Raw genomic sequence first — 19,355 nt, 5'->3', positions numbered from 1 at the left:
CATGGGTAGCAGTACATGATGCAGCAGTGCATAGGATGTTGGGCGGGGAGGCCTAGCATCAGCACAGGTATCGGTCCCGTATAATCAGAGTGATACTCAGTGTGGAGTATTACTAGAGCACAGTTCTCGCTAAGAGGGAGTGTTGATTTGGGGTAGCATTGGATGTGCTCTAGCCATGAAAATTGGTGGAGAAGCTAAAGCACATTAGATCTCCAAGACCAAAAATGGTTTGGGCAGATTCTAACTGGTTTGGGAGATATTAAAATAATTAATATTTTTAATGGAGTTCCTAAGTCTACACTTAGGAAAAATAAAATATTAATGGGTATTAATATAAAACTGGGTTAGAAGGTTCCAAAAAACACGGATCAAGCCAAATTTAATCTTAGCCGTTGATTTGAGATTTAATCTCGGCTGTTGAAGGACCAATAAGAAAAGTATAAGAGGAGGCTTGAGGGTCAGTTGGAGAATACACTAGAGTGATTAGTCATTCGATTTACTAGAGCAGGGTTTGCTGAGTAAAGTCGAATTAGTGATTAGCAACGAGGGCCAGTGAGTACTGGAGAAAGAGGTAGAGATAGTGCCGAGAGACCAGCACAGAGGCAGAGAGGCAGATGCAGAAGCCAGAGCAGGCCACACAAAGCCCAGCAGAGACAGTGCAGAGGCCAGAGGGCCTGCGTCATCCACGCAGAGGGCAGCATGAGTAACATGGATGTCCCAAATGCTGTGCAGTACCTCAGAGGGTTGACGTAGAGGGTTCTGAGGTTGACGCATAGCAGCAGGAGGCTGACGCAGCACTTCAGCGTTGCTGGAGAGGGTTTCGTGGGATAGGTTTTCTGAATACCTGTTTCCGAATAAAGAGGTATTACTGCCGGTTATTTTTCTCCAGTCAGGTGAGCTAGTTTGGCACCTAGTTGTACTCAAGGAAATATTGCATCATACTAAACCCTTAGAATTGTTGCACTGGTTTTCCCGCATTGGGTTTTTCCGGGGATGAGTTGTCCAAAAATAACGGTGTCACTTGTGTGTTTGTTTTCTTTCAGCTGTTGATTTGCAGATGTTGAGACTGTATTGTGTTTATTTCGTTATTTATATGTTTTAAATAATTTGTTCAGAATTAACAAGTAGAAGAAATGAACCAAAAGAATACAGATTAAAGTTCTAATGGATAGACTTAGAAATTTCAACATTCCATACATAAGAACCATACAAGTGTACAGGTTCACCTTGCATAGATTGCTTCATGGAAATGGTCATCAACAACCAAGAATAGATATTGGTCCTACCATAGAATCCATTCTTGAGTATTGGTACATCTGGTGGTGGAGAGATTTTCAACTTCTCACCTTCTATACAATAGGGGGGAATATTAGTGATTGATAATCAGGCTTAAAGTTTCAAAGTCCTATCAATTAGACAGAAACCAGCCAGCCTGAGCCACAACTAGAACCACAGCCAATAGCTAGATCCTAGAGCCAAAGTCAGCCAGAGTTTGAGTCAGAGCTGTAGCTAGAGATAGGGACATGTTCCATGAGTACCATTTATCGTGTGGTCCTCCACTCAATAGAAGACTTACAACTTTGGTAGACAACAGTTTTTGGTCATCTTTGAACCACCGTTAGAGAGCACTTCCATTTCAGAAGACACCACTTTCTATCTAGATTTGGAATTGTTCCAGGAACTGTTTCGAGCCAAGATCCAGAGTTGGAGGTCAGCGTTAAACCACAATTCAATTGAAGATTTTGGCTTTTGCTACTCATTTGATTTGTGGTCTTCCTTAAACCACGATTCAGAGAATTCATCCAGCCATTGGCTGCTACCACTTCCTGATTTCAACTCTCATCTTGTAGTCACATACACCCCTTCAGATTAATTGCTGAAATGTTGAAAACCTAATCCTTGAAGGGTTATGGTAACTTGTCATATTCACATGAGAAGGAGTCTCCAGGGAATGTGAATAGGCATCGGGAGTCTAAAAGACCTCTTGGAAGATGAATCCAAGGGTCAATTTTTTTTACTTATATGTGTCTCATTCTAATGAAATGTATCACATGCTTTATCTGATCCCTCTTTCATTCTCATGTGTCCAACATGTATGATATATACCACATACATTTAACTCTGTACAGCCTATATCTGGCACAGGTTCCAATGAATCCTGTATGAGATTTGTACCAGATTTATATCCAGTATGGATTGGGGCCACATCCTTAATGCCAAGTGGAGATGGGTTTATATAGGTGCAGAGGGAGGTTGATCCAGTACGGCCTTGATAACAGGATTAGGGGGAGTTCTACAAACAAAATAACTAATTAAGGAAAATGAAGTTATTACAAGCATTACTGTAAACAATGGCATTGATAATTGCATGTCTCGGAATAGTTTTCTTAGAATAGAATCAATAGATAGTCAGGATGAAGTTTTAGGCTTGCTTTGGTGTTGTGTCTATCATTTCCAATTTCATCTTGACATTCGCAATGTGTTTGCTCTTGTTGGCAGTTTAAGGAAAAATGTGCACAGTTGAATAATTTTCTTTGATTTACCAACCTGACGGTTACGAAATTAAAACATAAAAAAAATCTCTCCCTCTTGCCAGATTGAATGTTTCTATTTAGTTTGATGTACTGTAGATTCATTCTGATCCTGTGCTCTTAATATATGGAATATCCTTGGAAATGTTTGCTGTTATTGGGTGTTAGGCTTACTTTTCAAGCAAACAATGATTATGTATATTGTGTCATGAACATAATGAAAAGGTATGTCACCTTGCATTCCTATGTTATTTCTAATTCTCTGTAAGATTGTTCATATGGTATTTTTCAGCGGTGTATACCAGTTTTTCTGGATGAGGAGATTGTTCATCAGTATTACAATGGATACTGCAACAATGTTCTTTGGCCTCTTCTTCACTATCTCGGGCTTCCTCAAGAGGATAGACTTGCAGCTACCCGTAGTTTGCAGTCTCAATTTGAAGCCTATAAGAAGGCTAATCAGATGTTTGCTGACGTGGTATATAAACACTACAAAGAAGGAGATGTGGTTTGGTGTCACGATTATCATCTCATGTTCCTTCCAAAATGTTTGAAGGATTTTGACAGTCATATGAAGGTTGGATGGTTCCTGCATACCCCTTTTCCTTCTTCAGAGATTTATCGGACACTGCCCTCACGAGATGAGTTGCTCAAGGCAGTTCTTGCAGCTGATTTAGTTGGGTAAGCTGATAAGCTATCTCTGAATAATTCACTGCTATAGTGCCTTTGTTATTACGAGAATGCTACATGCAGAATATATACTAGATTGTAATTATTGTTTCCACATATTAAATTCTTAGACACTATTTGAGCATCTAGGAGTGTTATAGACACTCCCATAATATATTTCTTGGTCATTTGTTTGATATTAATAAAATTTTCCAGTGAAATGATTGTTATCTTTTTCATTTAACCTATGGATTTTGTGTGACATACAAATGGCTTTCAGAGAGACCAGAGACATGTCTTGCCTGTAATAACTGTCCCTCTATCTTTCCCAGTACATGAATTGTAAAACATTTTTGGTGGATCATTTCATTTTATTATATTGATCCTCTTTTTCAGTCTTATTTTATATGAGATATACAATACTGAACTAGTTTGTCTTTCTGGCTAATGTGGAACGTTTATAATTGGAAAAAGGGAAAACTGGAAAAGTTGTGGTGGATAGCATTATTGAACGCAAGACTAAGTTGTAACTTGTTTTGTGGGCCTCCACTCTTTAAAATTTTACACTTCTTTAATTATAGATTTATTTCTAACTTCAGCATCTGTTTTAATGGTTTACAAGATTTTACATGTCATTGCCAACTAGAAATGGGACTAATTGGATTGAAAATGTTCTCATTACTATTCTTTCCACCATATCGTGAGTTTGTAGATTATCATTTGCAATAAGCTAAGTATCCTTATCATCTAGTACAGCTATAACTGTACATTATCTGTGAGACCATGTGGCCACCTCGCCCTACTGTTCCCTGTCATGGAGGGACTGCAACCCTTCCTCATTTTCAGTACAGATTCTGTGGACAGATGTGCATCACTAGGTTTCTTCAGTCCCTGAGAGATTTGCTATCCTTGGATGCTAGGAGAGTTGCAAGAGGTTCCCAACTTCTCCTAGGATAACACAACTGGCTTCTCTTAGCCCTAGCCACTCTTCAGAGGCTATATCAAGCTCATCATTTGCACATACATGGTGGTTATGGGGATAATGGCTCATCGTTTGACTTTGATGCTGACTAGGGTGTTGCTTTTCATTGCCATCCTTAGTTCTAGCTACTTTCCAGGGGCATTTTATGGTACAACATTGCAGCCTTTGTATTTTCTTTTGATGAGCTGTCTATTTAACTGTCTAGGTTTTTTTTTGGGTTCACCTGCTTTTTATCATATTGTCTACTCCATTCTTTCTGTAACCTAGGTTTTAGATTGTTTTGGAGATGTTCTACACTCATTTTTTATTGTTGTCAATTGTTCATTCCCATTAACATATTTTGGACATGTGGGCATTATAGAATTTATTTATTTGTGGCACTTGATGTTCTCTTCTCTTCAGTGTATATATGGCTAGCCGTTATACTCTTGATTGTACATGGGCTTTAGATATTTATTGTTATGTCCAATGTATTATTATTACCATAGACTTAGAGCCTAGAGAATGCATGCTTGATAGTAGAATATGCGTTTGAGAAAATTCCTTTTACCTCTAATTGGTTAAAGACATATCAAGTACACAAGGCACTTCTATTGAAAAAAAGTTCGAGTACTCAACACTACTTTTGAGTTGCCTCTATCTAGTTACAATGTGGGTATGCTCCCTGCAGTACAACTCGGCTATATTTTGTTAATTTTGTCAAATGAAGCTGTTTAGTTCTAAGCCTATTAGAAACAATAGTAAGGATAGAGCACTGGCTGTGGGATTGCGTTGATTGGTTAATATATTAGTAATTTATTGATATAAAACATTATTTCTTTTTGCTGATCCATGAAATTGACATCTTGTGGGTACAACTGACTAGTTTTTCTCTAGTCATGATGCAATTGGCATGCCATTCTTTCAATTTTCCTGCACTATTTCAATGTATATGCAGTCTAAGTCACCTGGTTCGAGTCTGTGTTCAAACTCACCTACTTTGAAGTTTGACAAAATTTGACAATGAAAAATTTAGTGATAAAATTCATCATTAAATTCAACAAATTATAATATATATATATATATAGAATATAAATTTAATTTAAATTATTTATATAATATAGCTTTTATAAAACAATAAAAACATTAAACTTTTTTGGAATAAATTATATATAATATGATTTTATAAATGTAAAAATCAATTTAATAACATTTATAACTTTTTTTTGTCAGTTCAAAATTCGTGTATTACAGGAAATTTACAATAGTTACATTGCTGTGGTGTTTAAGTCAAAATCCCTTAGAATATACCTTGAGTTCATAGAGGGTATGAGTCCAAATACATCAAAAATTTTCATAGATAGATTGCTGGAGGCCGAAGGCCAAGTGCTGGTCATGTGGCAAAATGTTTGACAGAGGAGAGAAAACATAACATGTGTCATAGAGAGCCAGAGAGACAAAACTAAGGAAGAGGCAAGGCTGGAACTCCTGCTCATGGAGGCCTCAGTAGCACAGGCGTCTCTACCTCTATGGGTACTGGTCCAAAGTAATCGTCATCACCGAGCTAGGAGCCATCGAGCCAAAGGGCACGGTTGTATAGATGGCGAAGGGATTGATAACATGAGCGTTAGGAGCAGTCACCAAAAGGGAGGGATTCAACATTGGAGATGGATATGCAGGCTAGGAATGGCGTGAACATGCAGGTAGTGGAGATGGCTTGCAGGCAAAGGTGGGGTCGACTTTGGAGCAAGGCAGAGCTTTGCTCGTGGAAGAGGTTCGAGTGAGTTGCAGAGCTTTATAGAGCATGAGATATAGCCGTGGGGATGAGTGACTGGAACACCAAGTGGATTGAGGCAGTTAATGCCTTGCAGATATAGGGTGGCCACCTTAACTCGAGGCATGAATGCCTGGTAGGGCCGTTAGCATTTGTAGCATGCCGCATGCGAGCGTCGCCTATTGGAGAATTTAGTGGGGCAACTATTTAAATTTTTTCTCCTTGTCCTAGATAAAAGCTTGTGAACTTATGTTATCTTCGTATGTTCTTGGTAGATTCTTTTCATCAAACAATTATCAAGAGAAAAAACAATAGAGACAATAGACATAAGAATTAGGCTCCAAGCGAGGGAAAAAACCCTCCAAGGGGAAAACCCAAAATAACTTCTTCTCTTCTTATAGAATCTAATGAAATGAGAAAACCAAGACCCTAAGTCCAAAGTCTAGACTTCCTCCAAGCCTTAAGTCAACCCTCTGAGAATCAATCTCAAATAAGTCGAAGTTTGAGCAAGTCAACCAAGGTCAAATCTCTTCAAATTTGCTTTACTTTAGAAATTTTGGCCTCCTGTTTCAGATCTGTAATTTTGATTTCTAGACTGTAGAAACCCTAGCTTACTTTCAAGTGTAAGCTCTCCAGGAGATCCTTCTTCAAACTAGTCAAACTCTTCAAAGTCAACAAAAGTTAAACTAGGTCAAAACAAGATTTCGGCGCTCGTTCCAATTTTTCAATCTCGACCTGCAATCTTTGGCCCTGTAACAACCGCATAAACCCTAATTCCTTCGCACGTGTGAGAGAAAATATGTCCAAAAACAAGTTCTTCTTTCCTCCTTTGACTTTCTTCTTTCTTCTTTGAATTTTGCTGCTTTTGTTATGTCTTTCTTGCTTCAAATCGAGTTCTTCTTGTTGCAGATCGAATTGGTGTTCTAAGGAGGTCGAAGCTGCTCTTATATATACCAATATGTGGAGGTTGAATAGCCTCTTCTAGGCTGACTTGTCACTGATAGGGCCGACTTGTGCTTGGAGGCTCACATTGACTTTCTAGACTCAAAACAATATCTTTTACATGTTACAACTTGCCCAATAGGGTCTTATACAAATGATAAAGACTCTTTTGACTCAAGAAAAATATTCTTTTGATTTGACAAACCCTAGAAGCATGAAGAACATGCTTGACCTAGTTGACCAACAAAAATGGAGCATGAAACCCATGCTTAAAATAATATTTTTCTTTCTTCTTTTTCTTGTAACATAAGATATACATAATGACATGAGTACAATGACAATTATGAAGACCGAAACTAGTTACATTTTCCAACACTCCCTCTTAACTAGTCAGGTATTCATAATTGTACAACTGGTACAAGGATATTCTCAACCTGAAGAGTTCTCATAAGAAGAGTCGGATTGGTAAACCATATTTAAGCATCAACATCATGACCAACATTATCAACGTAGTAAGGCCTTAACTTGACAATCTCTTCTCACATGAGAGCATAATATTGGGAGGCTTTACATGAGATACCACACTAACTCTCAAGGTACATACTCTATCCAGACGTTCACTAGGTATGTACTTTTAGGACTATTCTTATCTTGGATTTCCAGTCCTCAATGATTATCGGTCCTCTTCAACCACTCTTGTCTTGGATACCTGTCCAATCATCAAAGGGTGTCGGTCAATAGTCTACTTCCTATGTTGGATTCTATATCCTCAAGGAGTATGAACCTTAGATGCTTATCCAATCCTCCATCCTCCATTCTCCCTTCATGGCCTTTACTTAGACGTATGGCTGTTAGTGCTGGCTTAGTGCATGACACATGAAGAAGAGAATATGATATCTAACATCACTTCCTCTCAACCACAGAGGAGATCCTTATTCCCTCTTGATTAGGGAATTGATCCTTGCTCCTTTTCAATTATTTAAGTAGACTTCCTACCCCCTCTAAATCATAGAGGAGATTCTTTCACTTCCTTTCAATTGGGAAGTTATAACGACAAGTCTTTTAGCTTGTCTTGAATGATACATCAACTACTAGTTCTTCATGGAGATCTTCAAGTAGTAGCTGCATGGCTCCTCCTTTCTTTTGCATTCTATCATATTGAGCTTCTACCTTCCTGGATATTATGGGGCCATCCTTTTCCTTTAATCTTGTGACAGGATTCAGGCCATCAACCTTACACATCACTTTCCTCTAGTTATCATCAATGAAGGCATTATATTGAGCCTTATCATAGCTCCTTCTAAACATGAAAGTGATCTTGTTGATATCGTTATCTTTTTGTATTGCTACCTTTTAATCCAAAGATGATGATGTAAACATCTTGACTACATAATCCTTCAAGGATTACCAAAACCATTCACTCAATCCATATGTTCTTTGAATCGAGTTCAATACCAACAATTGAACTTGCCTCAACTGCCATTATGCATTTCTGCAATATCCTTCCAGGTAGCAAAACAATATGTTAACCAGATAACCAATATCAAAATATTAATATCAAACTTACCTTATCATGATGGCCTTTTCATCAAAGTATTTGCTTACTTAAATCCTTTGAGATCAACATTCTTTCGCGTGATCCATCTCCATATTGTACAAGAATCCTTCTTCATGCATTCACTTTTAATCAAGTTGCCCATGGATCAAACTTGATTAGCAAACTACAATATCTTCCTTGGAGTTGTTAAACTCCCTTTCTTTGTTTCAGAGACTATACTAAATGTTGATCAATATCATTATGTTTATACTGTGGTATCTTGTGAGAGAGTCTTGATCTCTAGCCATTCCAAAGCATGTCAAATTTCTTCTTTCAAGCATCACGTAGCCATATGGAAGATTTACGAAGCACACTTTTATAACCAGCTCTTTCTTGAAAGATTCTTATAGATATCAATCCTACGCCATAGAAGAATTAATTTAAAAGCAATAATATGCATACCTTTGCTTCCATACAACCATCTAGCCATACTTTCTTTGAATGAACTTGCTTATACTATTGAGGGTAGGTTTATTTTCCTAAGAGAAGAAAGACTTTAATTTTGCTTTTCACACTGCAACTTGACCATATGCATTTCTTCATCCTTCAAGAGTATTGTTTCCATACTAGATCGAATATATACTAGTCATGTCATAGTGCTCCTTCCAAGAACCTTCCAAAATGTTGGTTCTTATAGGATCTTGACGGTCCCTCTTTGCAAGATGACTACCTCTAACATGATGTTAGAAAATGCTTGGATGAAGAATAATATGCAATATGGTCCCAATCTTCTCATTCTCGAAAGCTAGACGATTCTTACCAAAGCAACTTAATTCATCTACTATCATATTCTTCTTTCTATGATGCCATGCTTTACAAAAACCAAGACTCTTCTAGAGAATGAAACAAAGCATGCTACTCTACTTTCTACTTAATAAAAGAAAGACAAATAAAGAACTTGATAGAGATGGAGCTTCTTTCAATAGTAAAGATCCTTGGGATCTTCTCCTTTCGGCTTCTTCTCATGTTCTCCCTTTACTTCAGCTATATGAGCTTCACTTCTTTCCTTTTTTTTGTTGTTCTTCTTGTTTGGACAATCCCTCTTAAAGTGTCCATACTCATTGCATCCAGAGCATTGAATCTTGGACATATCTGGCTTTACTTTGGACTTTCCAAACTTTCCTTTCTTCTTCTTCTTAGATCTTACAATAAAGGCTTGAGACTTTTCATTTGATTCAGTGTCATCCTTTGCCTTTTCCCTAGTTTCTTCCAAGATACATTAAGCCCATAACTCATCAAAAGGAGTAATATCTTTCTTTGAGTAGATACTAGCTGCAAAACTGCTCCAGTTTGGTGGTAAAGCATTTAATACACAAGTAATCATTTCTGAATCATAAACAACTTTCCCAAGCCCTTGCAATTGGTCCCTTATTTGTGAGATCTTCATGAGATAGGTGGCCATGTCTTCATCCTTTGACTTCCTTATTTTGCATAGTTGATTCCTCAAGGGTATCTTTTGACCTGCTGTACTTATAGAGTACAACTTTACCAACTTATCATACATATCCTTGGATGTCTTCAAATCAGCAACAAAAGGAACAAGATGAACCTTTATGGATTCAACAACGATCCTTTGTGCCCTCACTTCTCCCTTTTTGTATTTAGCTAACTCTTGAGTCTTCTCTTTGTCTAGTACAACAACTTCACCAAGAACATATTCCATGACTTCATTTTCTGTGAGTGCCAAGTCAATCCTCTTTTTCCATGCTAGGAAGTTTGCTGATCCAACGATCTTGTTGCTTTCCTTACAAAATGTAGCCATATGATCTGTAGATTGAGACATAAAAGACGATATGACACTTGCTTGTCAACCAAGAGTCTTCCTTCTTGATGTTGTCTCCAACTATCTTGATGCTTTCAAGACCTTTAAAGAGACTTCAAAGATGCCCTAGAATGATGACTTCTAGGATGCCTTCAACAATAGTGTCACACCGGCCCGTCGTTTGTTCGCACGATGGGGGGTGCAGCACCACCACCCACTTTCTTTTTAACAATACTTGTAAGTGTGGACTACGCCTACTTTCTATACTTAGTTTATTTTTCAATCTTCTAAGTACAATCTTTCGTTAACACAACAAAAACATTCATAACATCTTTCATTCATACATTATCATCATCATTTAAACACAAGTGTACAACGGATATAACTCGGGAGGAGAAACTCCCTATAAATAAGAGTCTGCTCGAATAATAATGGTGATCTTCAGTTTTTACATGTAAACATACAATGGAGAGAAACCCCCAAATTTCCTCTCATAAATCTATAATTTACACTTGCCCTGCACCACCGTGCAGCCTCGACCAACTCGTCGTTCAGGTTTGGCGTCCGGTCGTTCAGCTGCCCGTGTAGCACTGCTGGGTCATGTCGCCCACCCGATGCACACGCGCAGCTCGTTTGCCTGTCGCATCGACTGCTCGCGCTTCTCCTTCACCCGTCGCACAAAATCACCGTTGCACCGGCTCGTCGTTCGTTCAGCCCACGAGTCACCCGACGCGCCTTGGGCGCGCCCGCCGTTCGCACCGCATGATGCCCTCACGGTGCGTTCACCCTTCGTTCATCGGTGCCCAGCTCGGCGTGTCAACCCGCCGCACATGCCCACCAACTCGGTGTTCACCTCGCCCGAGCGCCTCACCGCCCGAGTTCGTTCACCAGCCAACTTCGTGTCGCCCGCCTGGTTGACTCGCCTCACCATGCTCCGTTCACACCTACCGAGGCGATCGTTCAACCTGACTCGCCTACCTGACTCGTTCAATGTTTGCTCGTTCAACGTTTCCCCGAACGTCGACTCGCCCACCCGAGTCACCAACGTTCGCTTGTTTCAATCGACCACCAGCACGTTTGCCCGAGCTCGCCTAGCTCGCCCGGCACACCAACTCGCCAACCTGCTCGTGCTCTCCGTGTGTGCTCGCCCAGCTCGCGGCCACCCCACGACCCGACCTCTATTCAGCGTCCACTCGAACCTGCGATACAACTCGCCGCCCGACCTGCGATTTGACTCGCCGCCCGAACCTGCGATGTAGCTCGCCGCCCGACTTGCCCCTGAATGTGCCGACTCGCCCTGCGGCCCGCCCTGCCTGCGGCCACCTAAACGCTACCTTTCGGTTTGCGGCTAGGGTGCTTTAGCCCCGATGCTCCGCCTGCACCTTCGCCATAGTTTCAGTCCTCCAAGGGAGCTCGCACACTTGCTTGCTAAGCGCCTTGGACTTCTTCACTTGATGATTTTCGAATGCTTTTAATTCCATTTCCTCCACGCCATATATATGGTAGCTCGACCAAGGTTAGGGGCGTCGGCCTATGGCCAGTCGACCCAATGTTTGGCATTTTGCTAATTTTTCAACGTCGGCCATGGTGAGGGGTGCCCACACCCGAGACCGCCCACCATATAAGTTCGTCACCACTCTTCCAACACTTAGTCATTTTTTTGAATGACTTTCGCATTTCCACCGTTCAGCCCACCATATAAGTTCGTCACCGCTCTTCCAACACTTAGTCATTTTTTTGAATGACTTTCGCATTTCCACCGTTCAGCCCAACTCATCGCACCGTGCGGGCACGCCCAACTCGCCGGTCACCTCCAGCTCGTCGCTCGCCCGTCGTCGTGCGCCCTTCGCCAAATGCACCGTGACTCGGGGGCTTTACATCCTCCCCCACCTCAAGTCATTGTCGTCCTCGACAATTCTTCATCCTAGCAACCATCCGTCGCCAAGACAACCATCCACACAACTGTGTATATGGGTAATCCAGATGTCCACCACTCGACCCGCTTCACGCCATATATATGCCACTGCTCTGCAAGGAATCATGTGCTGGTACCCCTCATGTCGGTGATTAGTTGGGTAGCTAATCCAACCATGCATCGCCTCCACAAGAACTCATGCCCCTACATCATCATGACTGCCCACTGCATGCTACCTGTCAATCTGTGTCATCTCTGCTCAAACTGTTGGAGACTCACTGCCATGAGCAGCTAACAATGAGCCTCATCTCCATGATAGTCTAAGAAGATGAGGAGGGAGTAGAGCCTGAAGGCTCTCCCTCACTGATCAACTCAATCCACCTATCCGGATCCTCCACTTCCATTCTTTGCAAGTATGCCTCTCGATCCTCCGTCTGAACATTCGGCCTCACATACTCTTCATCATCATCATCCTCCATTGCCTCCAGCCTCCTAGATAGATCCAAGATGCTATCTGACAATGTCCTGATAACCTGTGACTGCTCCATAAGCTGTCTCTGCAACAAACAACCGCTTATAGACCTCTTCATCTCGTTTCCCATTCTCCATATTCATCGTTGTCAGTTTACATTCGGGCTTAGTTACTCCTACGGTTGGAACACCAATAGGTACATCCTCTCGTCTGTCGTAAATGTACAGTTTCTTCAAATGGGGAACAACCATCGCTTCGAATTGCTTCATAAACTCCATGCCCAGTACAACCTCATAGTCATCTATCCGCACTATAGTGAAGTCGACTCTCCCAGTCCACACACCAAGTGTCACACTGATCACTGAATCCGGAGGAGAATTCACTGCCTTCATTTGTGCCTGCATCGGTACAAACTTCAGTCCAATCCTTCTTGCAGTATCCTTGCTCATAAAGTTGTGAGTTGCCCCACTATCCACCATAGTGAGTACAACAACACTCCCAACCTTCATTTCGACATACTCCAATCTGTTTCTTTTCGGGTCTCTCCTTGAGACAGCTTCCGTAGCCACTGCAGCTCCCAAAATCTGCATAACTCCTACAAAAGTTTCTTCTTTCTTCTTCGTATTGGCTTGTGTCAAGGCAACCACTTTTGGTCTTGAAGGACCAACACTTCAACGGTTTCTTCGTCTTCGTCTTATCATGCGATTTCGAAGTCTCCTCTTTCGTAGGTTTCTCTTTCGGTTTGTCATTCCTTTTCATCTTCTCATAAGAACCCTCATCATAGTGTTCTCTTCTACCAAACGATCCACAACAACAAATGCCTCTTCAAGTGTTTTTATCTTTTGCCTCTTCACTTCATTCCGTGCCCAAGGTTTCAGCCCTATGATGAAGTTGAACACCTTGTCCCTTTCCGCCATGTCTGGAAGTTCCAAAACTGCACTTGAGAACTCTCCCTGATATGCCTGTAGACTTCCCGTTTGCTTTATGTGTTTTATCTTCATCCTTGCCTCCCATGTTTCGTCTTGCGGACTAAAATGAGTTTGCAAAGCCTTCTTCATGTCATCCCACAAAGTTATGTTTTCAGCATTGCCTTTGGCAATCTGATCCATCCTCCTTCGCCACCACATCTTAGCATCCTTCGTCAAGAATTGAGCAACTACCTTCACTTTGGTTTCTTCATTGTTCATCCCCAAGCGCTCCAAGTATTGCTCCATATCCCATAGAAAGTTACCAAGAGTTTTCGCACTCCTCGTCCCGTCATAAGAATCCGGCTCTTTGACTTTCACATGAGCCACACCTCCACCTGAGTTGTGCCCAACAACCTTCTTCAAAACCGCGATCTCATTCCGAGCATCGTCAAGAGCTTGCTGCAATTTCAAGATTTCAGCCAAACCTTGATCTTTTGCTTCACCAATCTTCTTGACTTCTTCTTCCGTTTGTGCATACTGCCATTTAGTATACTCGTATCAAACCTTGAGGTCTTCCAGCTCCCCTTTCACCTTCGCATAGCCTTCCTGAACTTGTACGTTCTCAGCCTTCATCGAAGCCATATTGGAAGCAAATTCCTCCATACAATCCAATACCCTGTCAAAGAAAGCTTCACCTGCATCCTTGCTAGATTCACCTGTCACAACCTGAGGTTCCTCCGCCATTTCTGCCATTTGCCTTCTTTGTGATCTTGTATAGACCATCCACCAAAGTCACCTGCAAACTTGAACCACCTGCCAAGTCTTCAGACTTCTTCTCCACGTATCAGTAGCCTCTGATACCACTTGTCATGCCCTTACCCTAGTGGTAATCTTTCAACCGCATGATGGGGGTGCGACACCACCACCCACTTTCTTTTTAACAATACTTGTAAGTGTGGACTACGCCTACTTTCTATACTTAGTTTATTTTTCAATCTTCTAAGTACAATCTTTCGTTAACACAACGGAAACATTCATAACATCTTTCATTCATACATTATCATCATGAAAGGGTGGATGATGATCCCAAGATTCTTTGATGCTTCCTTTTTCTTCGAGATGATGCATTAGAGGGCTTTCAACAAGAGCTTATTCTTTCTTGCTCCAATGAGAGCTTGATCCTTCTTAAGATGATGAGGTATTCGAAGAAAGCTTGATGTAGTAATCTTCCTTCAATAAGTTTTCTTCTTTTTTTGTCTCTTTTTGTAAATGATTCCCTTTGACAAGCAATCCCTTCTTATGGCAACAATATGATCTTCAAGCTGCCTTCTCTTTTTTCACCTTAGCTTTGATACCATGTTGGAGAATTTAGTGGGGTAGCTATTTAAAATTATTTAAAATTTTTCTCCTTATTCTTGATAAAAGCTTGTGAACTTATGTTATCTTCTTATGTTCTTGATAGATTCTTTTCATCAAACAATTCTCAAGAGAAAAAACAATAGAGACAATAAACACAAGAATTAGGCTCCAAGCCAGTGTAAAACCACTCCAAGGGGAAAATCCAAATGAACTTCTTCTCTTCTTATGGAATCTAATCAAATGAGAAAACCAAGAACCTAAGACCAAATTCAAGACTTTCTCCAAGCCCCAAGTCAGCTCTCTGAGAATCAGTCTCAAACAGTGTTGTGGGGGAGCGCCCCCCCCCCTCCCACCCCCCTGATCCCGCTCCCAATTCGTGCTCCAGGCGGGAGCGCGCTCTCAAAAAAAAATTTCCGCTCCCTGCCTATTGCTGGAGCGAATTAGGGAGCGATCGCTCCCGTCGCTCCAGGAGCGGTCGGGGAGCGATCGCTCTCGACCGCTCCAGGCCGGTGAGCGACGAAAAAAAAATCATGCGGAGGAATAAAGAAGACGCCGAAAAATTAAAAAATGTCGTCAGTTTTGGGGGAAAAAGGGAGGGAAGGGAGGAAAGGGAGGGAGGGAGGGAATATAAATAAACCCTCCCTCCAATCAATTTCATTATTTTAGAAGAGAGTGAGAGTGAGAGCAAGAGGAGAGTAAGAGAGGGGGAGGAGCAAGAGAGAGCAAGTGAGAGTGAGAGCAAGGAGCAAGGTGCAAGGAGAGAGCAAGTGCCAAGGAGCAAGGAGCAAGAGAAAGCAAGGAGGGGAGATTGGAGGCCAAAGAGGTAGGCTCTATTCTAGCAATTCTTTTTTAATGTTCATTACCAAATAAATAAATAATTTTTTTTCTCCCATTCCTATTCCCATTCTGCTTTTTTGCAGATTCAAACATCATGGTTATATTTCTTGGCATTTTCTTCTTCTTGTTTCCTTTTTTGGTTATAATGGTGTTGGAGAGTAGAAAAAGGAGGGTTGAAAATAAAGAAGGGGGTCATAGTGGATTTGATGAAAACCTCGGTGAGGAGGAGTTGGAGGAGAGTGAACATGAGTCAGCTTAAAAAACTAAACAAAACCAAACCCCATTGTGGAAATATGTTAATAGGCTTGAAGCAAGGAAAGGGGGTGGAACCACTAAATTTCATTGCCCCCATTGCAACAATAATTACATAGGTTCATACACCCGTGCCAGAAAGCACCTATGCGGGAAAATGCCATGGGATGGAGATAAACAAATAGGAATCATAACTTGTTCAGGTGTGTCAGCAACAGATAGAGCCAAATACATAAGGGAAGAGGAGGAAGCCCAATACAAATCTAAAAAATCAAAGGGTTTCTTTGAACCAAGCTCACAATCACATGCACAAAGAACTCCGTCAGCATCCTCCCAAGGAAGTGGATATGGAGGCACAAGGTCACCAGGTTTAAGGCGTAGAAGCATATTAGATTTCCTTGATGAAGGGTGTAGGAATGATGTGGATTCAAAAGTTTACAGGTTTTTCTATGCATGTGGGATACCATTCAATGTTCTTTGCTCACCTTATTGGCACGAAATGGTTTCTGCCATAAATGATGCCCCTAAAAGATACAAGAGCCTTGGGTATGACAAGGCAAGAACTGTTGGACTTGATCATGAAAAAGCAAAAATATCACATACTTTGAATAGAATGACAAGTTCTTGGACTAATCATGGGGTGTCCATTGTATTTGATGGATGGACAAATGTAAAAGGCAAGCCATTGATAAATGTTCTTGCTGCATCTGTTAGTGGTGCCATATTTCTTTCAGCATATGATTACTCAAACAAGTTCAAGACCGACATCGACATTGCAAAACCATTACTTGAAACAATTGAGCGTATTGGGCCATACAATGTCATCCAAGTCATCACTGATAATGCTCCTAATTGTAAGGTAGCGGGAGCAATTATTGAGGATAAATACCCCAACATATTTTGGCCTGGGTGTTTGGTCCACACAATGAACCTTTTGATGCATGATATTGTTAAGAACAAAAACGAACAATACAAATGGATTGGTGATTTGTACAAGGGAGGCAATGAAATGATAAAATTTATTGCAAATCATAGCAGTACCCATGGCCTTTTCTGCAGTCACTCGAGATTGGAGTTGTTGAAGATTGCGAGGACTAGATTTGGTAGCTATTACCTCACCTTCAGGCACCTTTTGAAGGTAAGAGGGTCATTGGCTAGCATGGTATCAAGTCCACATTGGCAGGTATTAAAGGAAAGGGCTACAAATGCAACTGATAGGCAAGGTTTTGAACAGGTGGAGGAGGCCGCTCTTGATGGTATGTTTTGGGCACATGTGAGGCAAGTATTGGATTTCACCAAGCCTGTTTATCACATGATTCGGTTTGCAGATACAGATAAAGTAGTGATTGGCGAGGTGTATGAGCAGATGGATACCATGTTGGGGCAAATAAAATATATTGTTCATAAAAATGATCCCAACTTGTATAAACTGATTCACGATTGTGTGTGTATACGGTGGGATAAACTTAATGTTCCACTACATTGCTTGGCGTATATCCTTACACCAAAATACTACTCTGCATCTTGGTTGGGCCAACCTGCACCGGGGGTGGGGTTAGGGTCAAACCCCATATAGATGAAGAGGTATTTACAGGATATTTGCAAGCATTAGAAAAGATGATACCTGATAGGGAGGAATGTGCTAGTGTGCGTCTTGAATTAGGCAGATACTTCAGTTGCACTGGTTTGTTTGGTACCTTTCATGTAATGGAAGATAGAGACAAATTTGATGCTCTGACATGGTGGGAATCATATGATGGCCAGGGACTTTTGCCAAAATTGGCAAAAAAAGTTCTCTCACAGGTTGTAAATACTTCTTCTGCAAAGAGGTGTTGGAGTACCTACAACTTCATACATAATGGGAAAAGAAACAAACTCAATGAAAACCGGGCAGAAAGCTTGGTTTATGTGCACTACAACTTCAGGTTGTTGAGTCATTACTGTGATCGGGCTTATGAGGATCCAACATATAAAATTTGGGACAACCACCCAGAGGATGATAATTTGGAGGATGGCACTATACATCTTGAAGAACTGGAAGCAGAACTTATGAGAGAGGAAGATGAAACAATAACCATGCCACCTCCACCATCTAGTAGTAGTGCTCGAGTTCTGAGTCTTGTTCCTTTGCTGTCGCCGCCTCCATCGACACCCTCACGTGGAGGGCATGTGCCTTCTGGTTCTGGTCGTCGGTCTATGCGAGAGGATACTCCTAGAAGACCACCACGACCTGCTCATACATCAAACACTTCTCGTGGCAAGGGCCACATGAAGTAGTAGATAATAGATTTACAGTTTACTTGTCTTTTGTAGTTTCTATTAGTTTTCATAACTGTTGAGTTTTGACTCTTTCATTTTTATTTTGATATTTTTTGTAAACAATATATGACAATTTAAGTTTGAAGTTTGAAGTTGGCAATTATAACTCATTGGTAATGATTCGGAATTATGAATATGATGCTTCGTGAAAGTTGTTTCATTTCATTTCATAATTCATTTTATAACATTTCATTTCATGTTAGATATTATTTCTTCTAATGGTTAAACTTAGCTTACAAGTACAACTTTGGTGATCAATGATGATAAATGTTATATATTGAATTTTTAATTTTGAAAGCTTGAAGTTGAAACTTTAAGATTGATGAATCATGATTCACGAGACTCAATATGTTGTATGTTACTAACTTGTGGACGTGGTTGATGAAGATTATAACTTTTAGCTGATTGATGTTATATGGTTCAATGATCAATCTATGTTTTTTTTATGTTTTTTTTTTTATATTTAATTAATCATTCTACATGTTTTTGTTGACATATATGTATCAAAATATAAAAAATATAAAAAATCTATATATTATATAAAAATCGCTCTGGGATTCGCTCCCAAATCGTGAGCTTTTGAAAATGTCGCTCCCGCACTCGTTTTTGCTCCCGCTCCTCGCTTTCGCTCCTGCTCCCAAGTAACACTGGTCTCAAACAAGTCAAAGTTTGAACAAGTCAACCAAGGTCAAATCTCTTCAAATCTGCTTTACTTTAGAGCTCCTGATTTTGTGGGGCTTTTGAACGATTTGCAGAAAGCTGAAGTGAAGCAGATATACCTATGCTTCGTGACAGGTGGCATCATACTTTCCGTAGGGCTTTGGAAAGTTCGACAGGGGCAAGTGAAGGGTCAAGTTGAACGATAAAGAAGTTTATGGTCTTTACTAGATCACAAGCGAAGCTGATGGTTGATCAAGCGGAAGAACCTCAAGTTATGACGGGGGAATCTAGCAGGGATGCCGGGACAGTTTTCATGGATAGGGTGTTGGATAAAATGGAGGAATTAGCTTCTGATGTGGCTTTGGTGAAGGCCGAGTATGTTGAACATCGAGATATG

At 40.7% G+C, this 19,355-nt stretch overlaps 1 protein-coding gene across 6 annotated transcripts in view; it reads left to right on the top strand.

Annotated features, from left to right (window-relative positions):
- The window catches only part of LOC149226774 (alpha,alpha-trehalose-phosphate synthase [UDP-forming] 1-like), a 281,795-nt gene that overhangs the window by 51,726 nt on the left and 210,714 nt on the right, over positions 1 to 19,355 (top strand). For all 6 annotated transcript variants that reach the window (XM_089377600.1, XM_089377598.1, XM_089377596.1 and 3 more), the window contains exon 2: positions 2,824 to 3,212. In XM_089377600.1, the coding sequence (XP_089233726.1) occupies positions 2,824 to 3,212 (389 nt within the window). The remainder of the gene's footprint in view (positions 1 to 2,823; positions 3,213 to 19,355) is intronic.

Source organism: Pinus tabuliformis, chromosome J (assembly GCF_031772625.1).
Source record: "Pinus tabuliformis cultivar Carrire ecotype Pingquan chromosome J, CPIR1, whole genome shotgun sequence".
Lineage (NCBI taxonomy): Eukaryota > Viridiplantae > Streptophyta > Pinopsida > Pinales > Pinaceae > Pinus > Pinus tabuliformis.
The sequence above is the reverse complement of the archived record's forward strand: the minus strand, read 5'-3'. Positions and strand labels throughout refer to the sequence as shown.